General features: G+C 41.1%; 1 protein-coding gene across 4 annotated transcripts in view; it reads right to left on the bottom strand.

Annotated features, from left to right (window-relative positions):
• Positions 1-4,421: 4,421 nt before the first annotated feature.
• The window catches only part of LOC111869662 (probable proline--tRNA ligase, mitochondrial), a 35,040-nt gene continuing 13,371 nt past the window's right edge, over positions 4,422-26,090 (bottom strand). The window contains exons 3-9 of one of the 4 annotated variants that reach the window (XR_004513577.1): positions 23,676-23,853; positions 22,102-22,175; positions 19,986-20,247; positions 16,071-16,255; positions 15,772-15,987; positions 7,535-7,619; positions 4,422-7,500 (exon numbers count right to left, since the gene is read on the bottom strand). Coding sequence is in view for 3 of the 4 variants with exons in the window: in XM_023861336.2 (XP_023717104.1) it covers positions 7,652-7,942; positions 15,772-15,987; positions 16,071-16,255; positions 19,986-20,247; positions 22,102-22,175; positions 23,676-23,853 (1,206 nt within the window). In the remaining variant the exon portion in view is untranslated. The other 3 variants (XM_023861335.2, XM_023861336.2, XM_023861334.2) reach the window with 3 other exon arrangements.

Raw genomic sequence — 26,090 nt, 5'->3', positions numbered from 1 at the left:
GTGTTCTGCTGGTGCTGCGATTTCAAGAGGTGAGCATCAGCTGCATACTCCCAGGGGGGATAGGCTTATGTCACTGCTGACCTAATCTGAGCTTTGTAAAGAGTAAATTTAATATATGTACTTAAGCATTCTCTTGTGAATAGGGAATAGGTTCTTGTGTAAGTGTGCAAGGCCCTGGCTACAGTCCTTTCAGTATGATGTGTCCACTTAATCTTCCTGTCAAAGGTAACACCAAGATACGTTACATTATTTACAAACAGAATGCCTCTTCCATTTGGTTGTAGTACATCATCAGGGACTCTTTTAAGTCTTCTGGAGAAATAGCCCACCTGAGTTTTCCTTTTGTTAGTCATTATGTTCCAGTGCTCACACCATATCACTGCCATAAGGCCACTTCGCAATTTGCAGAGAACATGACGTTCATGCTTATTTGTCACGTAAATACAGGGATCATCCTCTAACAGAGCAAGATGAGTTCCAATGTTAAGGTGGCATTGTTTATATATGGACTGTACAATATTGGAGCAAGGATGGAACCTAGAGGCACCCCTGGCGCTATTTCTCTCGGTGTAGAAGTTTTGCCTTCTACCAAGACTTTAAATTTTCTATCAGTGAGAAAAGAAGCAATCACCTTAATGACACTGTAAAAAATTCTAATTCTGAAAATTTATATAGTATGCCAGGGTGTCATGTTGTGTTGAAGGCTTACTTGATATCCAAGAACATAGCAGCTGTCGACATATTATTGTTGAAAGTTAGGGTAACGTGATCCACCAGCCTCATACATTGAAATGTCATAGTGTGATCTGCTCAAAAGCCAAACTGACTTACATTTCGCAAGTTTCTTTCCTCAGTGTGTTTTTCGATTGTTCTTAAAATAATATTCTCAAATACTTTGGCCCTCAGTGGATAAGAGGTTGATCGGATGTAAGTCTGGGGGAAATTTTGGGTCTTTGCTCGGTTTCAGCATAGTTATGATTTTTCCTTCCTTCCAAGGTGCAGGGAAGTGAAGGCAATAATTAAATATGTTAAATGCACAAGAGGTCTTCTTGGAAGATGGCAGAGATACTCATTTTGAATGCCATCAAAACCGCAGGCCTTTCCTAATTTCAAGGATTGCCACTTTTAGCTGCCACAGGGCTGGAAATTAACAGGTGACTTCAACGATGGTAGCCAGCAGGGCTTCGACTTTATCCTCCGTCATCCGTAGTCACAGTCACACAAGTCATGTGCAAGTCTGCAATTATGTTGGCTTTATTGATCAAATAAAATATTTGGTCTAAGGGATATGAATTGCGGACGGTGCCTTTGGTCCACACCTCTTTGTGTGGGAATTTTGCAATAGGCCATATTGCTGGAGGTGTGACTTCACACTTTGTCAACTTTGTTTCCCATATTTTAAGAGAACTTTCCTGACCATATTCCTAATATTCTGAGTGACCCAGTTTACTGCTGTTTTGCATGCTAGTTCCTAGTTCCCTTGATTCTTGCCATAATTTCCTAAGCTTTCATTTATGTTTCAATAAGGGATCTAGGTAAACTATTTCATATACCTGGTCTAAAATTGCAGTTTTTCTAGTCGACAGTCAGTATGCCAAAGCTAAAGATTCTGTAAAGTCATGTGCTGCACTATCAGCATCATTAGAGGAGTAAATCTGGATATTTGAAAAGATGACTTCAGAGGCAAGGGTTTGAAACAGCTTCCAGTCTGCCAGTTTTTCAACTAGATCTACAACTTCCCTCTTTCTAACAGGATCCAGAATGCTAACATTATTAGTAGGTTATCTGAGTTCAGGCTGTCAGTGACAATGGCCTCTACGATCAGACGTTCTGATGCACAACAGTGTCAAGAACATCACGTCTACCATCACGTGTGCAATGTGAAGAGCACTGTGGAGTTGAGCTTTCAATCTTAGCACTAACAAATAATTCCAGGTGCTTCAAGCCTGAGGGGTTTGAAACTTTACTATTCCAAACCGGGTGCTTTGCATTCAGGTAACCTGCCAGAATGGACTTATTTCTTAAGCCAAATAGCTCTGTGATGTGTGTGTGTCACTCCACAGTCTTTGTAGAGATTTGCGAACAGCTGTAAGGAATATTTCAGTGTTTTCAATCAGTTTGCAGACCCCTGTTGCTTCTAATGAAAAGGGAAGAGGTAAGTCTGCTCATCTGTGGGTGATGCCTTTCTTAAATGCTACAGAAGTTCTGCCTTTGTGCCCACCTTGATGGTCAGACCAATAAATAACAGTTTAGAATGTAGAATCTCATATGAGGTTTCAAACGTGTCTCTGGGAAAAGGGACAAATCTATTTCTAAGCCTTGTAATTGTTTTCTGGCTTTGTATGCTTGCCTCTCAATGTTACTCGTATTATCATTGTTAGTCAAAGTCAAAAGTCATGTTACGACCGATGGTCAGTCACCCTGCCAGCCAGTCTTAGTGTCAAACCCCATCTCAGGCCAAGACCAGATTTTTGTTACTGTCAGACATTTGCAGGTTTTTTTGAGTGGTGCACCCTCCCTGACAAGAAAACAGGCCTGTAGTTTACAACTTCTGCTGGCCCTTGCCAGTGCACTCATTCTTGAGTCAGACTTCTGCGGCAATCATGACCAAATTATTCTCAGAATCAAGACTCCCCCAACCTGGAGGACTAAGTACCTGTAATTACTCATATATCCCCAGAAACAAGGTGGCCCAGTTGTAACCCTACGCACTGGATCCCCTTTTTGTCCTCTTACAACTCGCTGAGCTACAGCGGAGGTATTCGAACCTGCATCCACATGAATTCCAACTGGGCTCAAGTCAAAGTCATGTTACAACTGACTGACTGTTGGCCATTCTGTCTTAAGTGTCAAACCCCATCTCAGACCCAAGACCACACTTCTGTTACTGTCAGACAGTTGTAGGTCTGTTGATGTGGGGTGCCCTCTCTGATGAGAGGATGGGTCTATCATTTACAATTGCTGCTGTCCCTTGCCAGTTAAGTCATTCTCGGGTCTATATTTTACTGTCTCAGATTCGAGACTCTCCCAACCTGGCGTGACAGGTCCCCGTATTTATATCCCCCATTAACAGGGTGGCCAAATTATACCCCCAGGCACTGGATTCCCTTTTCATCGCCTTCTACGGCTTGCATGGCTATGGTGGAGGTATTCAGACCTGCCTGTACATGGGCATCATAAGGACTGTTTGGTCAGTCAGTTAAATTGCTGCTGGCAGCACAGTCATTCCTAACTTGTCTCCTTGAGATCCATGACCAAGATCTTTATTTTCTCCTAGACATGTGCATGTTTCAAAATGGAGCCTCATCTTTGGTGAAGAGGAGATGGTCTTTCTATGTTGGTGTTAGCAACGCCTTGGTCCTTGTTATATACCTTTGGCACAAACTGCATAGAGAACACTGCTTCCAACAGTTCTTCCACTCTTATATGTGTATCTGCTGCCATGAGATAGTGTTTACCGAGCCGTTGCCTAGTAACGGCCGTCTCTTCTCTCTCAGCCTGCGTGTCACAATATTATGTGCAACCAAAAGCACAGCCTTTACATCTGTGGATATATTCTTGTGTCTGATCTGATTTCAGACTTTATGTTTGTGTTAACACAAATACACAGGCAGATTGTCAATGAAAAATCCGTCGAGTGGATGGTAATGGTGAACCCAAAACTCATCATCTGTGACAATTCGGGCTAGCATATCGTGTCCTTCATCGTGGTAGCGATTGAGATGCTGTAATGCCAGACCCATTCTTTGCATTTTGTGTTGTGAGGTTAGCATGCGCGGCACCCATCGCGCACAGGCTTTGTGGAAACCTAACCTGTCATGCATTATGAGGTAGGCCATGCCATGTAAACACGCCTTGTTCGGACAGCTGCCCAAAGAATTTTATGCTGNCCCCCAGGCACTGGATTCCCTTTTCATCGCCTTCTACGGCTTGCATGGCTATGGTGGAGGTATTCAGACCTGCCTGTACATGGGCATCATAAGGACTGTTTGGTCAGTCAGTTAAATTGCTGCTGGCCTTTGCCAGCACAGTCATTCCTAACTTGTCTCCTTGAGATCCATGACCAAGATCTTTATTTTCTCCTAGACATGTGCATGTTTCAAAATGGAGCCTCCTCTTTGGTGAAGAGGAGATGGTCTTTCTATGTTGGTGTTAGCAACACCTTGGTCCTTGTTATATACCTTTGGCACAAACTGCATAGAGAACACTATTTCCAACAGTTCTTCCACTCTTACATGTGTATCTGCTGCCACGAGATCGTGTTTACCGAGCCGTTGCCTAGTAACGGCCGTCTCTTCTCTCTCAGCCTGCGTGTCACAATATTATGTGCAACCAAAAGCACAGCCTTTACATCTGTGGATATATTCTTGTGTCTGATCTGATTTCAGACTTTATGTCTGTGTTAACACAAATACACAGGCAGATTTTACATTTAAAGATCATATATATTGGTAGCACAGTCTTTGGCAGAACATTTATTTATGTGTCAAACTTCAAGTTAGGACACTGGCATGGCTTGTGCAATAGGTCACCCTCTTTGGGTGGACTGAAGATGAGGCTCCCTTGTACCAGCTTCCAACAATTTTGAACCAAAGAATTTTTAGGGTCCATTTTTCTATTAGAGGATGACAATGTAGCTAATCAACACACACTCCTTTTGCTATAGCATGAGTGAAATCATTACCTGTTCTACCATTTTCCCTGTCCTTTCCCAAGTATAAGCTCATATCATAAGTATGTCTAGTTCTGTCACAGTTTGTGTATCTTAATAGCAAAATATTTTACATGTATATTCCTTAAAATATGTTTGAAAATAAGTTCCACATGCAAACTAGGCCTTATTATGGATGAATATGGCCAAAAATTGGAATTATCTGGAAACTTTTGGTGTAAGTCTCCCATACTATATTCTAAGAAAAGCTGAAAACGTTTATTACACATAGAGAAATGTCAATTTATGGCCATATATAAAAAAGGGCTTTATTGTGGATCAGTCTGCCTGAAAGCTGGAATTACCCAACAACTTTTGGTGAACCTCTCACATTTACAATTTGAACAAAACCTGTGAACTGGACTATGGGCTATATGGAAAAAGTCCATTTATGGTGTTACATAAACCGTTCTTCATTACAATTCAGTATGGCTGCAAATTGAATTGCTCATCTTTTAGTAAAGTCTCCCATGTTGTATTTTAAGAAAATGTGTTCCAATAGTTGATATTAGGTTATGGGTGGAAAGATATGGCATGCCATCCACATTTGGTGCCCTTGTTTACTTTGTATGGAATTCATAAAAATTGGCTGTGTTTTATCATGTTCCTCTAAAACATAATCCTTTAATGTGCTGCTGGTGTAACATTACTGTACCCCAAAAGATGTGCATCTTTCTCGTACAATCACATCAGAGGGTCATGAATGTCCACTGTCAATATTGTGTCTAAACATTGACTGTGCTTGTAATATTTACTGTCACTAACAGTTGGGTCACTTCAGTGAAGAAGAGTAAAAAGGTGGTACCTCATGCAGACTCTTTGTTCACATGGTATGCTTCCTATATCCTCAGTCCACTGAGATCTCTAAAGAATGAATGGATACCACGTAACTCCTAGGACGATGATATTTTGACCATATTTTATCTCGGCTTTAACTCAGATTATCAGCTGAAACTGTGTCTTCATCAAGGATACTCACTGTAAGAAGAGACACCTTTACCACAGTCACTCTCCAAAAAAGAATTCCTGTGTACTGAACATTTTTTAGTCAAAGTCTGCACCAGTATGACAAGGAGAAACTATGTTCTGATGGTGGTCCACACTCACTCCCATTACTGGCACTGACAAAGGATTTTAACTTGGCGATAATGGGACCTATACTGTCAAGATATTTATGTTGCACATATGAAACACATAGATTATGGGATGGCAACTTTGATGTAGATTAAGATTTAAGTACATTACAAGCAGAAGTTTCTGCTGCATTAAAATGGAGGGATACCAGGGGCAAAACCAAGTGAGAAGAGACATAACAGAACAAGAAACAAGGACAGAGATGTGAGAGGAGCTCTTATGCAAGGAGACATAAAAGGAGAAGGCTTTTTCAATAGGATGTCTGTAGGTGATAACAACAAAGTGCTGCTACTCTGGATGTTCCTTGCTCTTGTAGTTTCCAATATGTGAACATATTGGCCAACAGGATTACTGTCATCCATACACTGTTTTCCAGTTGTCATAAAACCCATGCAAAGATTTCCATATGTTACACTTCAGGAACTGAACACCATTAACAAGACATAGACAAAACATACTCATATACAAGGGTGAGCCAGAAAATATCCATAATTCATTTTTCATTAAATAATACAATAAAAATGAGTCTATCGAATAGCATCATTTTTCTATATAGTCCCCATCCTTTTGAAGACACTTAGTCCAGTGGTCCATAAGCGTCTATGCCCTCACAGAACATGTTTTGTTTCAGTGATGTGCCATGCATGTACCACTACCTTCATTTCTTAGTCACTGGCAAAATGGCTGCTTTCAGTCTTAGAGTGGATAAAACAAGTGATAGTCAGGAGCCAGATAAAGACTGTATGAAGGATGCTTGAATACCTCAGTTCAGTTGGTGAAGGCTTTCAAGTGTGGATGGGCTTAACTTTGTGACATTGCAACACCTTTTGACAATAGTCCTCGGCATTTGTTTCAAACAGCTGTTTTTAAGTGGTCCTGAAGCATCTCATTATAATGGACACTGTGTCCTGTTGTGCCTCTCCCTTGGTAATGTTCCAAATTTGTCCCTTATGCATTCCAAATAAAGGGGCAATATCATTTCCCCTGCAGATGGCTGAATTCCAAACTTCTTTTTCACACTCCACATTGGTTGTTTCCATTCCATACTCTGGTGTTTATTTTCTGGAATGTAACAATGTATCTAAAAAAATCGTCAACTTCCGTTACGATAGTGATTCAAAAGGCCTTGACAATTTATGACATGGCTAGGCCTTTGCTCTTCTGTGAGTTGTTCTGGAACCCATCCTGCACAGACTTTATAAAACCCAAGTCAGCCTTGGATGACTGAAGAGCACAACCATGACTGATTTGCAGATGTGCCACTTCAGTGACAACCACCTGTCAATTACGCAGAATCATGGCACAGACTCGTTCAATGTTTTCCCCTGCAGTGGGGACGTGGACAGGCATCCTGATCATTTTTCATCAGTGGCACTCACGCAACCACTTTTGAACATGATTATCCATAAATGTGCACTTCACTGTGGTAAAGCTGTGTTTCCATATTGTGTTTAAAGTCTGCATTGGATTTCTGCCCCTGGTACAATTTCAGCCCACAAAAATTGTATAACTACATGCCGCTCTTCTTTGGTGCATAAGGAAAGCAGAGTGACCATGTTAGCTGTCTTACAACAATATTACAACTGGCCAGTCGAGGTAAAAAGTATTTCACAATCACATAGAGAGTTTGTGCCTTTACCTGCACACAAAATAACCACTGCACCCAACACAAAAAGCATTAAAATAAACCACTGCAGAAACTGATTCACATATGCATTTGCATGGTATCAGTCCATCAGACTGCTGTCAGCAACACGTTCTAAATTGGATAGGACTGGAATAGAACAACAAAACATCTTACACTTTTTATTTATTGAGCTGTTCTTTCAAGTATTCAATCAAGGCCGTCTCATTGAAGCTGGCCTTCTTATCCATCAAAATGTGATGTACCTCAAACTCTGGCACAGGCTGCAATGCCTTCCTGCCTATCACAACAATGAATGGATAACCAGTTCTCTGCGCCTCAAACAGGCGCTTGCCAATAGTCATATTACACCTATTGTCAATTATCAAATCATTTCTGAAGCTATCTATAGAGTTCATCCTGTGGTAGAGTTCTTCCGCTAAGTGAGCCACTGCACTTTCCTTACTTCCTTCCTGAAAGCAACAATGTCACAAGCAATGAATAGAAAGCCACAGAAATTTCATTTCAGCCATGAAACTGGGCTTTACTTAAAGATTTATGCCCTGCGCTGGATGTGTAATTCTGAAAGAAGTTCTGGTAGGCAAAATCTTGAAAAGTGACCACCTTGAAAATCAAAATAGAAAAGGGAACTGTCTTTAAGGGATCAGATTTTGATTATGTGGACTGAATATAAATTAAGTTACTAAAACCAAATGCAAAGTAGAAACATACAAAACTAGATCAGAAGCACTGACATAAGGCAGGAAGTGAGTATGTACAGAGTGAGCCATGAAGATGTCGGCATGGATGCATNATCCTGTGGTAGAGTTCTTCCGCTAAGTGAGCCACTGCACTTTCCTTACTTCCTTCCTGAAAGCAACAATGTCACAAGCAATGAATAGAAAGCCACAGAAATTTCATTTCAGCCATGAAACTGGGCTTTACTTAAAGATTTATGCCCTGCGCTGGATGTGTAATTCTGAAAGAAGTTCTGGTAGGCAAAATCTTGAAAAGTGACCACCTTGAAAATCAAAATAGAAAAGGGAACTGTCTTTAAGGGATCAGATTTTGATTATGTGGACTGAATATAAATTAAGTTACTAAAACCAAATGCAAAGTAGAAACATACAAAACTAGATCAGAAGCACTGACATAAGGCAGGGAGTGAGCCATGAAGATGTGGGCATGGATGCACACATTCATCTTCATATGCAGTGTAACAGTCATGGAGAACTGGACAGTGAATCATCACGTTTTTGCTGTGAGATCTTCTTCTGAAACTAATTCAATTGTGCAGCCACACACACACATCCAGTGAAATTCTAACACTGTAATGCATAGAAGAATTCCTTTGCTTAATGTCATTTTAAATCAGGTTGACAATTTCAGTATTCATGGTAATATAGTGAATAAATCTATTGGCCCTGGACATTCCATTCGCATCACAAAGAACAATGAATGGGAGCAGTAATGCAGCAGAGCCAAACATCCAACTGAGGTAGCACACAGTTGGTGTACAGACATCAAGCAGGTGCCTTCAAAGAATTTTCCATGACGACTCGAGGTTTCATCTGTACCAATTGCAGGATCCCACAAACAAAAAGAACAGGATAAAACTTCTCACATGAATTTCAGTAGACAGTTCTTGGACCTTGTGCATAATGAAGAAGGGATTTTGCATGTTTTTATCATGTCAGATTAGGCCCACTTGTCCAGTTACACAAATGAACAGAATAGCAGGTACTGGAGGGTTAACTATTCCACGCAGATCCACAAGAAATCTATCCACAGTGAAAAGGCAACTGTTTGGCATGACTGGACATTATTTCTTTGAGGAAAAGAACCTTGCTGTTACAATGGATAGCACATGCTACAATCACTTTTGGGTACAGAACTGTGAAGGACAAGGCAAAAGATGAAAAATGTATGGTTTCAAAGTGATGGTGCAAAGGGCCACATGGCAAGTTAAAGCATGACCCTCTTCAGGGGAGTCTTTCAGACTGCATAACCTCATGACTTGGTAACATTTCTTTGCCACAACATTCCCTGGACTTGATAGCCTTAGACTTCTTCCTGTAAGGGTACATCAGTTCTGAAGTGTATGCTACTCACTCCCACCCCACCCAAGAATTGAAGAAATGCTTTATGGAACTTGTATAATAAATGGTGCTTTACTGCAGAGTTATGCTGAATTTTAGAAAGTGATTATGGCAATATATCAAACTTTCGAAGTCATTTCCTTTTCATATGCCAGTCTTCATATGAATGTCAGGAAGTTTCTTTTTCAGCAAGCAATTGTAATGTTGCCTTGTGACCCATGCATTCTTTGTATTCAAATATCATTTTTTGCCGCAATGACAGTTACTGGGATCAATTTTTACCGTAATGTGTCACTTCACTGTTAGCCCACTCTTTGGTAACTCTCATAGCAATTTTCTTCTCTATGGTAAGAGTATCAATTTTGCTGCATAGTCTTTAGACAAGTCTTCTGTTGCTTATAGCAAGCCAATCTACTTCTTAGAAAATTCATTTTTCTGGTCTAGCGTCCAACAGCTTGGCCAGTTAGCACTACAAGATGAATTTCATTCTAACAAAGTAACAACTGTACACACTGAAGAAATAGAACAGTGGACAAAGAAGCAGAGGATGAAGTTGCCTCACACTGTGATGAGAGTGACTCACTTATAATTCCAGTTTCCATTTGTCCCGGCAGGTTATCTGACATCCGCATTGTACTGTTAGTGTGTGAAAAATAACTTGTATTTTTTTCATTTTTAAGCATGTGATTTAATTAAACTCAATATACCCACTAACTTGAAATTTGTAGAACGATCTACTTGCAGATGTTCAAGCATGAATTTTAAGATAATACATCTAGCTAGGACTATATCCAGCAATGAACCAACAAATCTGTTGCAGGATAGGGGGTAGAAGCAAGTATTGGCAACAGTACAGGATAGCAAGACAAGTTTAACTGTCTACACAATTAACTGCAAAGTTAATCTTGATGTAAACACAAGAATGAATATTGTGACGTGATGGCTGAAAGGTGGAATAGTGAAACAAAAAAGAGGCAGTCATTGATAGGCAACAGCATAACAAATACATTCCTGTGGAAACAAACAAATATGCAACAACAGAGGAACCATGGAAGATATGTTTTCTATACTACATAGGTCGTACCGAAAGTCATGAGCAACTTTTTTTGCATGCAACCTGGGAACAGCAGAAGAAAGAGAGTATGGTGGTAGGTGGAACCAGCTGTTGTGTTAACCTTGAGTGTCTTGTGACGTCAATAGCTTGCATCACGTGACCAGTATCACTCCTAACAAAATGGCCGACACCCATATGTCGTTTCACAAACGTGCTGTCATCGAATTTCTTGTGAAAGAGGAAATCCCTGCTGCAGAAATTCACCAGAGACTTCAGTGTGCTTATGGAAGTGTGTGCACGGGTGCTAGCAGTGTTCAAAGACGGGTGAAATATATTAAAGATGGGACCACCAGCATCAAAGATGAGCCTCGGAGCAGTCGTCCTTGAACAGCCTCAACTGAACACAACAAGGAAAGAGTGGATGAGATCATTCAAGATGACAGGCGTGTGACTGTTGGACACAATAGCCCAAAAACTTGGAACAGGGCACAGTGCAGTACAGGGGATGATTGAAAGCTTGGGCTATAGGAAAGTTTGTGCTCGCTGGGTCCTGCGGTTATTGACCGAAGACCACAAAGTCAGCGAAAAGCCATCACCTCAGAACTGCTGCAGAGATATCGACATGAAGGCGATGATTTTTTGCTCTGTATTGTGACAGGCGACGAAAGCTGGTTTCACCATTTCGAGCCTGAAACGAAACGGCAGAGTATGGAATGGTACCATTTGCATTCTCCATCAAAAAAGAAGGCAAAGACAGTGCCATCAGCTGCGAAGGTGATGGGCACAGTCTTCTGGGATGCAGAGGGGTTTATTCTGGCCGAATTCCTGGAACCTGGGCAAACCATCAATGCTGCTCGTTATGTCCAGATGCTGCACAAGCTCCGTTGTGCATTGCATGATAAACGTCCGGGAAGAAACATCATCATCCTGCATGACAATGCTTGCCCCCACGCCGCTCGCCTCACATTGGAAGCAATTGCAAAGATGGGGTGGGAAGTTCTTCCACACCCCTCCTATAGCCCTGATCTGGCACCCTTCGACTACCATCTTTTCAGATTTGTGAAGGATCAGCTGCGTGGACAACGTTTTGAGACAAGGGAGGCAATTCATGAAGGAGTGCGTCAGTGTCTTCGGATGGCTAGAATGGAGTTTTACAGAAGGTGAATTTTCAAACTCCCAGAATGCTGGGAGAAATGTGTACAAAGAAGTGGCAATTATGTGTAAAAATAGAGAAAGGTCTGTAGATTGAGGTGGTGTATTTGGTTTGTCAATAATAAAGCATGTTACTTTACAAAAAATTGTCGCTCATGACTTTCAGTATGACCCTTGTATAGAGTCAGGACCAACCCTCAGGGGATGGAGGTTGGAGTCTGCAGTTGGCAGTCTTAAATTGTATTGTTATACACCGCTACCAAGCAATGACTGATGAAGACATAGGAGACTTAGTGTTTGCAGAAGTGATGAGATGAGTGTATAGGTTAGTGAAAGTGTTACAGTCATTTATAGTTATGAGTTGAAAGCATTCAATAAATCCAGTTATCAATCCAAACCACATGTCTAGTCACTAACACATGACAACTGATTTCAGAAGTGGGAATGGTTTGACTGGACTGTGAATGGATTCTATGCTAGAATCCAGCAAAACCAGGTGGAAGGTTGGAATAAAAGATGTCCCAGATGCTTGAGTGGCTTGAGGCCTAGGAAGAAAAGATCGAGGCCACAATAAACACCAGCCAGGACTAAATGAGACCCAAAATTAAGGTCAGCCCAGAAAAGGTGGAGCATTTGGTCTTAGGTGGAAGAGACCAACAAAAATTGGGTAGTAGACATCCTCATGTCTGTCAACCAACAGATATAGGGCCTCTACGAAGGAATGAATGCGAAGACTGAAGAAAGGCAGCTGGTGTTACAAGCGTCCCTCAATATGCGGACCCAAAGCTTCTGCAAGGAGATGGAGGACACAAGGATGTCTGTAAGGGGATAGCAGACACAAAAAGGAACCTTCATGCAGAGCTCAACATCAGGATCCAAGGAACACAGGTCAACACAGAAACAACTAGGACTGTATTATAAATCACAAGAAGCAAGTTCGAAACACAGAAGAAGTCGAAGCCCGAGCTGAGAGCAGATCTGGTGGGAGAACAGGATATGGTATAGACGTGGCAGTCACCTATGTATGACGGATCAACATCGTGGGCTGTATTCCAATGGCAGTTCAAGAAAGTGGTGGAACACAACCAGTAGATGCCCCATGAGAAACCCACATACCTGACTGCCATCCTGCAGGGCTGGGCTTATGATATTCTACATGGAACCCCTGAAGAGGCTATAACACATGACAACCGATTTGGGGACCAGCATCTGGCTGCATTGTACCACACACAGCTGGAAACAAGGACCAGAATCATTGGTGACCCCTGCATGAGTTTGCCACAGCCATCAAACAGTTGACCCACTGTACCTTACCTGCACTAAATGAGGATCATGTTCATTGGGGAGCAGGCAAAGCATTTATTGATGGCATAAGAGAATGAAGCATAAAACAGAAGTTACTTCTGGGAGGTGAGAAAAGGGTCAGTGAGGCCCTCAGGCAGACCCTCGAGGAGGAGGTCATAAAGCTAACAGTCAAGTCTACTGTCAGGCTCCAGGAAACAAGTGAAATGATACTGTAAAGGTGCCAGCCCCCCCCCCCCACCAACTATATGAAGAGACTACTGACAGCTTAAATGCCAGTGCTGTAGGAAGACCGGCTACGTTCAAAATTCTGTTCCCAATAAATGGAAGAAGTGTCAGACCCAGCATGACATGAGTTGTTGTTCATCAAGGCAATCACAGATGTCACAGGCAAGTCCCCCAGAGAACAAGAAATGGTGACACGCCTGTAAGACTACTTGGGAGAAACAGCCTTAAGAAGGGAGCAATGTGATGTGACAGCTGAAAGTAGGAACAATGGAACAAAAAGAGGCAGCCACTGCTAGGCAACAGGTTGGTAAACATGTTTATATGGCAATGAATAAACACACAACAGTGGAACAACTGAAGTGATGTTTCCTATCCAGTCCATGCTGAAGCTTTAATCATAGGGTCAACAGAGTCAAAATTCAGCGATTAGTCTGGAGTTGCACTGTTACGTGCCACTAAAAATCAAAGACTACTGACAACACAGAAGACTTGGAGTTTGCAGTAGTGATCTGCAGAGTGTGTAGATGGGTAAAAATATTATAATTATTTGTAATTACAAGTTATAAGGGTTCGATAAATCCAATTATCAGTCCCTGCCAGGTGTCTAGTCACTAATGAGAGACAACATTCTTCTGCTTGAAGCTGCTGTTAACTGGTGTGGTTTTTGCATATCTCTCTTACATCATTAAATTTCACCCAGCACTGTACAGCCAACTACTAAGACAATATGACCATATCATATAACAATCACTTATCATAAAACACCCTTCTCTTACTATAGTGGCAGAAAATCCCAAATTTAATACTATTGGAAAGTTCCCAGACTAGGTCAAAAAAGAAGTGCTGGCTTAACTTACTCAATTTTGTCTGTCATCTCCTTCAAAATAGTCGCCATGGGAATGAATACAGCGATCCCATAATTTTTTCCATGTTCAAAAGCACCGTGGAGTCATTTTCCTTAATGCTGTCAAGTACTGCTTATGATCCCTCTGGATGTCAGACACTGTTTTGAAACATTGTCCCTTCAGTTTTATTTTCAATTTGTGGCGCAAAGCAAATTCACAGGGGGCTAAGTCTGGGAAGTAGGGAGGATAGGGAACGATAACTGTGTTGTTGTTAGTCACATACTCTGTGGTTTTCAGGGACACGTGGGCAGGTGTGTTGTCATGATGAAGGAGCCAGTTGTGGTTGCGCCAAAGTTCCAGTTTTTTGTCGCATATTTTCTCTCAAGCATCTCAGAACATCGCAGTAAAAGTCAGAGTTCACTGTAGTGCTAAGAGGAACAAATTCATGGTGAACAATCCCTTTCATGTCGAAAAAAACAATGCGCACGCTCTGTGTTGAACTCCAGACCTGCTGCGCCTTATTTTCTCTTGGTGACTGTGGGCTCTTCCACTGCGACGACTGGTGCTTTGTTTCTGGATCATAACCGTAAATCCAACTTTCGTCACCCATTACGATCCTAGAGATAAAAGCTTGGTCCTCATTAGCCTTCTCTCATAGCTCAAAACACAAGTTTACCAGCCGCTGCTTTTAATTATTTGTCAAGAGTCAGGGAACAAACTTCGCGACATTGTGGCACATGTTCAGATTTTCTGTTAAGATCTCCTGGCAAACTCCATAACTGATCCAAACGATGTCAGCAAGCTCATAGATTGTTTGGTGACCTTGGCTTCCCCTCTCATCTTTTCTTCACTGAGGCAGTTGCAACAGTAACAGTCCGGGAACTTTCTGATACACCTCATATATGATATGATATACATAATCAGTGTTAATAATGAAGTATTGCAGGAACGATTAGTTGCTGTGAGGTAGTGGATTTATTCCTTGTAAGTCAAGAGTCTAAAACAAACAGACTCCTCAAAATTTCATCTTCTCTGGTTTTTGTAGCAAGTTGGTCCATTTATGTTATCCTGGACAACATTAAGTATAGCATCACCTATCAGCAGTGACCTCTCCTAGCCCTGTTCCTACCAACTGGCATACCTTATAATGTTTGAAGGATTTCTTATGTCTAGCCACATAGCCCTTCAGCTGAGTCCACACCAACTCAATAGGGTTCAAGCTACAATGATAAAGGGGGACAGTCTTGCAATGACATGGCCTGCTTCCTTCACGTATTTGTCTACAATATACACCTCAGTCTCACCATCTCAGAAGTTCAATTTATACCAATGGCAGGAAAATAAGGTTCTGGAACACTATCCTGGCTTGCATCCTTCTAAGGAAGTTTCAGGGACAGTGTGTCATCACAAAAATACCCCCAGTAACAATGAAAACTAAACAGCAAACTGGGTGGAGGGGGAAGAAAGGAATTCCAAGAATGAGATGGGAAAACCACTTCTGCAATGGTTCTTCCTGTCAGAACAAATTGACATAAATTAACCCATACAAAAAATTGAATTGCAATGCACTGGGTCCCATGGCAGTCTTTCCTGTGGGTGATGTTGCCAAAGAGTTACCTGACCTTCGGTGGAACGATGCACACAGTGAATGGAGCAAGAGCAATGGGCCATCTCATTTCATCTGGCAGGGAGAGAACCTCAACACCAGCAGCCAGAATGCGTGTCATGCCTAGGCCATAGCTTCCCATCTGTAGGAAGTCTGACTTTCCTTCCACTGTTGTGAATCTTGCCTTCAGGGGCACTGAGTACTTTGTTCCAAGAAGGAAAGTGTGGCCAACCTAAACACATCACAGCCTCTTAACACATTAATTCTAAAGCAAGTGCAACCAAATCAGTTGTTAAACTGGTCCACAAAGATTACCTCAATCCCAGGGCAGCACTTCAGAAAGCCGTGGCCACACTCTGGACACTCAGACGGGACACAGCTCTCCAAGCTGGTTCCATAACCACACGATTCACAAATAAGCAACTTTGCCTCCCCGACAGCGGCTGGGAAGTGGTACTCATGGGAGACAGACCCTCCCATGACACCAGTGACAGCTGACACTGTGTAGAACAGCAAGAGAGGAAGGGCATCACTTACAATTCCAGCAAATAAAATATACAAGATGAGTTAAAAGCTTCCAAGTTGCTCACTGCTGCTATCAGCTCATGTATTTATTTCTCTGTGCTTGGTTGGTCCTGTCTTAGTCATCCATTCTCTATGATGTTCCTCAAGTCACCTTCCTTTCCTTCCATATGCCTACTTGTGCCGTGATCATGTGTTTCCTATCTGCCAGCCTGATCCCTTCCTTGTGTTGTGTTTGGCTACTTAGGCTTGACCCCACGCTGGTTTCAGCATCCATTCAAGATACACATTAAATTCAGTTTCTGTCTTGCTAACTGTGTTATGTAAAGGTCAGAATTATGTTTCAATGTTGCCTGTTGAGCCATCGAGGTAAGGGACCCTCACTGTATGCTGCAGCTTAGTACTGGGTAACAGATGTGCTTTTATACTGTGCAATGAGGTATTTGTCTTGTGTACTGTACATATTTGTAAGTATGTGATGTTAGTACTCACAACTGTTAATCTAATTAAATGAGATTTTGCTTGAAAACTAGTTTGCCACACTTCACACTACATGCATGAGTATTGCATCTGTGTAAATTCAAAACTATTTCTGTAATTGTTTTATGCAAGAGGAAACAAGTGCCTGTGTGTGGCATTTCTTTGGTTATGAGTGTTCATAATTCTTCTAAGTGCCTGTTCAGAGTATCTAAAGTGCCATCCTTAGCAGAACAGCAGTCTTAGATGATTTTTGCTTAAACTGGCTCATTCAATTTCAACACTGCATCACCTATGAAGGTAGAAATTTTATTTTCCTGCTGTGTTTGTGTTCTTTATTGGCATGATCTTCTAGTGTGAGAGATTTTGTTAAATTGTGGTTATATTAAACATGTCCTGATATTACCTACACAGTACATTTCTGTTCTTTATAAGAGGTCTATTTGGAAAGTAACCTCCGTTTATTTTAGGCAACAATGTTGGAGCAGGGGAGAGCTTGCATATGCGAAGTAGTGTCATATGACTCACTGCCTTGTAAACCATCACATAACTGGTCACCTAGTGTTTGTTCTTGTCTCTACAGAGTGAGTTATGATATGTCCTGCGATTGATAATCCTGTCAGCTGTGAATTTTATAATGTAACAGTTATGAAGTATCCAGCTTTACTATCGCAACTGCAGTTCAAAAGTGTGTGAATATTGTGACATGTTGCGCAATGGAGGACAACCCCTCTCCCCAGCAGTGACGTGGCGGGTGAGTCAGCGCTCTGTCACGTAGCCCCCTCCGCACTGTGACCTGGCACAGCTTCCCGCTGTGACGCAGCACCGCAACTCAACACCGCTGTTGACACGGGCAACAGGCAACAGTGAACGGAATAAAAGCCGGCTGAGCAGCAAGCGAGAGTTAGTGTGTGATCAACAGTTCTCAAGGCAGCAGCCTACGACTTAAGTTGAAATATAGCAGCAGTCGTGGTAAGAAGACCCGAACGCGTGGTTACAAGATTTTATGTGAGTGTGCGATAACTAAGAAGTCAGCGAGTGGAAGATTTATTGTGTGTGCTGTAGTACAGTTATATTTGGAGTGTGTAATTCAGAGAGACTTGTATAGCTCCCGCGTTATTAATACGTGAAGACTCTTGAAAAGAGTGTAAACAGATTATTGCGTATAGGGTTATAAATTGTGAAACCCCGCAACAGTGTTATAATTAATTGTAGCTGATACTTGTAGGTTGTTAAATAAACCAATTAACAATCTGAACGGCGTATTCAGTAATGAAACATGTTACAATATAGTAATCATGTGTTAGCCTGATGATGACTTTAAAAGCTGAAACATGTAGCTAAGGTAATTTTAACCTGGACCATTATGTTGTTGTGTTATGACGGACTGCAATAAAGAATTGTATATAACAACACAACAGGAAGCAAAAAATGAAGGAAAAAAAGCAGCAGCAGCAACTGATGATCTTGTTCAAACTGCTGACCAAAAAATTTGTGAAAGATGGTGCCTCACAATTTCAGAACTTTCGTGCGAATTTCCAAAAACATGCACTGTTCTCTACAAGATTATCACAGTTTGGCTAGGCTATCACAAGTTTTGCACAAGATGGGCTCTATAATGCTCATAGGTACACATAAAACACAGAGAACAGCCGTAGCCTTGGCTCTTTTAAGCGACACCATAAAGATGGCCAAGAATTTCCTAATCACATCATAGAAATTTGATGCCAGCTGATTTCTGGGATAGGAAATGAGTGCTGATGGTGAAATTCATGCAACAAGGGATCACAATAATGTCGTAAGTGTATTGCGAAACACTAAAAAAACTGCGTACGGCCATTCAGAAAAAAATGGCATGGAATGCTGTCATCTGGTATGGTGCTCCTTCATGGCAATGTGCGTCCACATACCACTGCTCATGCGAGCACTGTTGGACCATTTCAACTAGGAGTTGGCTCACCACCCTCCTTACAGCCCTAATCTTGCTCCAAGTGACTACCACCTGTTTACCTACCTGAAGAATTGGTTTGGATCACAACGCTTCAGCAGTAATGAGGAGTTGATGGAAAATATCAAAACTTGGCTAAGCCCACTGGCAGCAGATATCTTTGAAAGAGGCATATAAAAACTTATTCCCCAATATGACAAGTGCCTGAGTTTCAGCAGTGACTATGCTAAGAAGTAGCTTAAGTATGTACATATTTTTTGTATATAATAAATGTTTTTCCCTCACTGCTTGTTTTGTTAACAGCTCACTGGGGGTTACTTTCCAAATAGCCCTTATATATGCAGAATTTGAGTTCCTTGCCTATTAGATCTAAGGGGAACTGAATGAGTTAGGAAAGACCAGATAAACTGCTCATGTTTTGGCACCCTGTCCAACCACAGACTGTAGAACATGCAACAGAATCGGCTGTTTGTTGTGTCTAATATTTAGCAAACGATGCTCCCACTTTCACTTTGGTAGAGATTTTCTCTGCTAACTGTGGTAGAATACAGCTTGCTGAATTATTCATTAGTAGCTTAAGAAATGTATTATTCAGAAGAGGTGTGACATGGAATAATGTTATTTGTAATACTGTCTTATTTCTATATTTAAACAAATGTCAGATTTAGAACAGGATGTGTGCATTAAATCTGTTTCAAACTGGGCATAATAACTAGAGAGTGGTACCTTGTGAACATTGCCCTTTATGGACAGGAACTTCCTGTCCTACCCACCAAAATGCCTCATGACGACTCATAACATGTCGGCACTATACACCTCCATCAGTTACTTAACTCTACATATAATTTTATGCTTTCTTGGTGACTGTGTGCAATAAAGTCTTCCTGAGTGAACACCCATGTGAATATGGAATTAGTATCCAATGTTTCACAGACTCTGCCTCTGTCATTCCATTATCAGTATGAACTGATGTGATGAGAGTCATGACAGCTCATAAAGTATGCTCTTAGCATACTGAAGTTTATGTTGGGGGGGGAAACAACAACAACAACTCCGTGGTTTTCGTCTGCCAGCGAACTATACTGACTGAGCAATTGCAGTTTGTCGGCAAAGTTAGTTTCAAATTTTAAATGGTGGAAAAATCAGTTTCCTGTGCTCCTGCCATCCATTAAGCAGGCCATAGGAGTATGAAACTGTATTTCTGCTGGCAATCTGTTAACACTCATGGATAGTGGTCCAAGGATACTAAAGCTCAAGCGGCCAACTTCAATAATTCACCTCACCTTTGAAATACTGAATGCCTATTCTCCTGAATATGTTGTCATAAGCTTTGCTTACTGCCTTGTAGGTCTCACTGGCTGCTTCTGCAGAAGTATCAAATGTATACAGGTCCTTCATTATGAACTCCCTTCCACGAAGGAGCCCAAATCGTGGTCGCATCTCATCTCGAAACTTGCTGGTAACTTGATACAAGAGTAGGGGAAGCTGTCGGTAGGACAGCTGTGGTATTGATGCCATTAGCTCTGTTACTGCTTCTTCATGTGTCTGCAACATAAGGACAGTATGTATACAAAGACGAACAGATTACAGGCTTCACTGCCCACAGGTTATATTTTGTGACTTTTAGGAAATTTTGTTACCTGCACATAAAAATGTAAATAAAATCTGGACAAATAGTTGCATTCATAATTAATTCTTATTAATTAAGATATAATGTTGGCTGTAATCAAGCTGACATTCAGTGCTTGAGGGGGGGGGGGTGGAAGCCTAGTTGAGTGCTTTTAGAAGTCTCCAGGCATATTTTGTAAGAGGTGTGAGTCCCTAATCAGTCATATGTTAAAAATACTTTTACAAAACAGGTTTGTTTGTGTGCTGGCTTACGCTGAAAAGGATCAGTTACATTGTGATTCATTACATTTTGATTTTACAGAGGAATATTCTGATTGGTTAACATACACAGAGAAGTGTTCCGATTGGCTGTTCTTGGAGATTTGAAAGACTGGTTAATAAATGTCTCACTTTTTTGGGTTTATGAGGAAGATTAATGATTAAAGATATGAGATTCTTTCCTAAAATGTCAGTAGGTTATTCTGAAAATAATGTCAAACTTAATTCAAAGATTTCTTTTATTTTGTGAAACATACCTTCAGAGCAGTTTACTAATGCCTCTACATATATCATACACGCGTGCGCACACATATATAGGGGCCGTACAAGCCATAAAATTTGCATCAAAACAGTCCTATCCCATCCAGTGCTTTATGCAGGAAACTGCAGGAGGAAAAAGTGTTGAATTCTAGTGTAATGGCAATGACTGATATTGATGGATTTTGACAGAGAAGGGAAACAACAGAAATACATTTTCTGACAGCAGTGACTGAAAAATTGCAAATACAGTGCAGATATATGAAAGATGTTGACATTAATACAAGATCACGGCTGAATCAGACTGTTGGAACAAAGAAGGAGGATGGAAAATTCCTACACCATAAGAATACTCTTTAAATATCATAACAAAAAAGAAACCAGAGACATTCATGGATATGATGGAAAAGTTTTTAATATTATCATACTTATTTTAAAAACTTGGAAAGTGTAATCTTAAGAAATATGGACTTGGCCTGGTCTCAGGTGTTTATAACCTTTGCGTTTTGTGACATCGGTTGTCCAGTGATTGAGGTTAGCTCTTTCTAAGGGACCCAACAGAATACGTGCTTTCCCTCACCTGCGGACGGAAACAGATCCAGTTTCCAAAACGTCCGTGTTTTTCTTAGTTATCTTAAAACCAGGATGATGGATAAAGCCCGAAAACCCGATATCTCTTAAGAAATATGTTTGTAAAAGGAAGACACTAAACAGCCTAATTCATAGAGATGGCAATGGTAGAGGTGATGACTAACAACCAAGCTGTTTAACATTTAAACATTCTGTTTAACAACTTGAACTTTTGGTCATCTTAAAAAAAAAAATAAGGGTATCCCTCTAACAGGCCGTGGAGGCCAACAGGGTTGTGAAATGTTGAGGTTCCTACATGTTCTAGACAATTGGCTCATAGATGGCAGCAAGGTTGTCAGCCCTATGTGCCAACCGCCCTTTATCCCCAAGAATATTCCTAGTACTCAATTCTGTTTGAGGCTGAATTGACCCCAGGGCCATAGCGCGGCTGGAAGGATTAGGTCAATTGAAAAAATCCAATGACCTCATCGGGACTTGAACCCGCGACCTTCTGGCTTGTAGCATAGTGCCTCAGCCAACTACCCCCCTTTTGGTCTTCTACCATTTTTAAAATATTCTTTCTTCCTTTACCGCTGCTTCAATACTGGAAACAAAACTTACAATAACAAACAAATTCAGTTAAAGTAAAAAAAAAAAATAATCGACCTCGATCTGTTTACCTACTGGACTAAGCACAAGCTCCCTGTCATGGCGGTCCTTCAGTGTGAACAGCTCTTCTCCTATATCTTCCCAGCGGCCTGCAACAAAACAATCCTTCATGCTGCCTCATTAAGTCACTCAGTAATTACCAACATCACTGAACAAGTTCCAAAGTCAACATGTTGCAGTCATACCCAGGGATTAACAAACCCATTCATCTGCTCATCCATGAAACTTGAGGGGGAGGGGGAATGGTGTACACTGCACATACCTTCTCACATACAATTGACCTTGACTACATTATCATGGAAACAAAATCAGTTTTTGCTTGGCAGATCATTGCTGGTCACTGAACACTGAATAACAATGAAATCCATGTGACCAGTAAAGCCAGATTCAACAAAATCAACATTTCAAATTGGGCCACAATTTCTCTTCTGATTATACTATCACTGCAATTTTGTTTAGGATGACAGTCTCCATAAATTGCTGAAATTTAATCAAAATCATAAGAACCATTTGAAGAATACTACCACTTTGTTTCCTGGTGGCATACTTTTTGAGCTAGAATGTTAATGTTTACTGGGCACCAACCTGTAACACATAAATTCTTATATACCAAATATTAAAAAATCCTCAAAGCATTCAGACACTAGCAAGGCACACATCCATATGTACATACATACACACACACATTATTCTAAAAACCACTTTGTGTAATCAGGTGGGCTCACAATATTGTGGTGTGCCACCTAAAAGCTGAATTATATGTTGCCCATCACTGTGCAATGGCTGCAGTGGGAACGCATACTTCAGTGGCAACGAATACATGGAAAGACAACTACCTAAGAAACTGCCCAACAGAGACACGTTGCCCCGGAAATGAAACTCTAACAGTGGAGGTGCTAGCAATTGTTGTAGCAGAAACCATGAAACTGCAGGGTGTGACGTGTCTTCTATCCTGTGCAAGTGTAGAATATAAGACACCAAACAGAACACAGGACAAAGCAGTTCAGATCTGACAACAGATAAGAGAAACCCAAGAGCAAAGACACTCCACTGAGAATAGCGGTGCAAGAGTATAACCGTTGAAGAGGAAACATGAGAGACAATGGACTAATCAGGTAGCTTCACATGAAAGGGTGTTATCTGAGAATGATTGTAATTGTAAGTGTAAACAAGTAGTTGTCCAATAAACATCTTCATCTAATCCGGAACCCAAAAATTTTGTCGCATTACCTGGATATGTGACAATATGTATATTCATCAAAATCTCAAAACTGATATATTCACACTCACAGTACTAGCTCTATATGAGAGTACTGAAGCTGGGAATTGAAGGAACCTTCAACTTCATTCGCTAATGAACATTTGCTCTCCTTTTGACATCTCCACAGACACTCAGAACAGTAAATAATATTTGTTACATATAATATATGGAAAAATATTTTTATATGTTAAGTCATAGTGTGTAGGCTGTTGAAGAGCAATTACAGAGGTGTGAACAGATATGGTTTCTCTTGCAGAGAAGTGCCTGGTGAGCATAATTTCGTCAGATTGGTGAACTGAGCCAACATATGTTAACCTCCTGGTCATACCTGTAGATTTCCACAGCTCTCCAGATGTCAGAAGAGGCAGCAGCAGCTTCTGTGCATTTATCTTACACATCTCATCATCGACAATTCTGATCAATTTCTGCAAGGAACGTTCACCGAGTGGTAGTAGGTGGAATGCCCCAGGACTTGCCTGGCGAATCACACCCAAGTCATGCATCAACTGCAACATGAAAGCAGTAGCTGCAGTCAGCAGTGAAACCATGACCAACATAAACCTGTAGGTTACTGCAATTGCATAAACAATGTTAAGCCATTTTGAAATACATCTGTAAATAACTGCATAGCACTTAATTCTTGTGATATGAATTTTCATCTCTGTCTACTGGCAACACTGGAGGATATGTGGCTCCAAATGAAATTTCCTTGATAAATACTCTATTGTAGCATCATGTTATGTTGTATTTCCAACTTCTGTACAAATATGCTATATGTTAATTACCTACTACATGATTCAGCCTTTTGACAATCATCAGGTATACTCATTCATTGTTGGCTGCACTGCTCATTCCTTACATTGACCACAGTCTACAGTGGGTATATTTTGTGCTGTCAGTTTGAAATATTGTGATGCGTTGCTACCATCTATGTCTTTGTTGAAATTTGTCAAATTCTAAGATCATCCAGTGACTGAGGCTAGCTCTTTCTAAGGGACCCAACAGAGTAGGTGTCTTCCCTCACCTGAGGATGGAAACAGATCCAGTTTCCGAAACATTGTGTTTCTTCTTAGTTATTTAGAATCTGGACGATGGACAAAGTCCAAAAACACATTATCTCTCTAAGGTCTTCCATTACAAACATTTTGTTCTTTCCATATACACTTGCATATTTTAATTTTGGTTATTTTGGCGTTTTGTAGATGCAGATGTGATTCTCACAGATGGCTTGTGTGTAGTTGCTATGTCTTCTTTTCATTCCTGTGTTCTGTGTTTTGTACGTGGTGCAATCCAAAAGTTCCCAAAATATACTAATAAAAATTATTACATCTTACCTAGATCTTATTCTGCACCATCACCTTCAAAGTAGTCCCCTTGGGAGCGCATAAACCGATCCCAGGTTTCTGCCACTTTTCAAATGCATCCTGGAAGTCTTTCTTTGTTAGGGTGTTTAGTACCGTCTGCGTTTCCACTTGAATTTCCTCAACTGTATCAAATCTTTGCCCCTTCAACTTGATTTTCATCTTGGGGAAGACAAAGAAGTCACATGGAGCTAAGTCTGGCGAGTACAGTGGGTGGGGAACAACTGCCATCTAGTTTTTAGCCAAAAATTCCTGCACAAGGTAAGCCATATGCGGTCGTGCGTTGTCATGGTGGAGTACCCAGTCGTTCATGCACCACTTCTCTGGACGTTTTCTCATGTCCTCCCTCAAACGCCTTAGAACATCACGACAGAACTCTTTATTGACTNATGGAGCTAAGTCTGGCGAGTACGGTGGGTGGGGAACAATTGCCATCTAGTTTTTAGCCAAAAATTCCTGCACAAGGTAAGCCGTATGTGGTCGTGCGTTGTCATGGTGGAGTACCCAGTCGTTCATGCACCACTTCTCTGGACGTTTTCTCATGTCCTCCCTCAAACGCCTTAGAACATCACGACAGAACTCTTTATTGACTGTGTGACCAGGAGGGACGAACTCCTTATGAACAATCTCGTCAATATCAAAAAAACAGATCAACATGGACTTAATGTTGCTCTTGACTTGTCGAGCTTTTTTTTGGCCGATGTGAATAAGGGCTCTTCCACTGTGACAAATGCTGCCTGCTTTCAGGGTCGTAGCCATAAACCTAACTTTCGTCATCAGTGACAACCTTCGAAAGAAACTTTGGATCCTCTTGAAGCTGTTGAAGTTCCCCGCAGACTTCCAAGCGATGCTGCTTCTGTTCATTTTGCAGCAGTCGTGGCACAAACTTTGCCGCAATCCTCCTCATGTTCAGTTCCTCTGACAAAATTCGTTGACATGTATCATAACTTAGTCCCAAGGTGTTACAGAGGTCTTGGATGGTCAGTCTACGATCTTGCAGAATCAGATCCCTAACTTTCACGACATTTTCTGGTGTTTTGCCCATTGACGGCCATCCTGAATGATTGTCATCATCAGTCAATGTTCAGCCATTTTTAAAACGCTTATACCAGTAGTAAGTTTGTGTCTGGCCTAAACTGTTGTCACCAAAAGCTTGCTTCAACATTTGGTGCGTTTCTGCAGCGGTTTTCCCAAGTTTGAAACAAAACTTTATACAGACATGCTGCTCTCTCAGGTCAGCTATCGCAAAACCGCAAACTCACGGAAACACAACAATGGAAATACGTTCACCAACAATAAACCCAACCACTCAAGTCGACGCCGCTCGCCACACAGATTCAAGAAGGATGTGTGACGAGACACCTAGCAGTATTTTGATGTAT

This window comes from Cryptotermes secundus, unplaced genomic scaffold, assembly GCF_002891405.2.
Source record: "Cryptotermes secundus unplaced genomic scaffold, Csec_1.0 scaffold1004, whole genome shotgun sequence".
Taxonomy (NCBI): domain Eukaryota; kingdom Metazoa; phylum Arthropoda; class Insecta; order Blattodea; family Kalotermitidae; genus Cryptotermes; species Cryptotermes secundus.
This window is presented reverse-complemented; position numbering and strand designations above follow the sequence as displayed.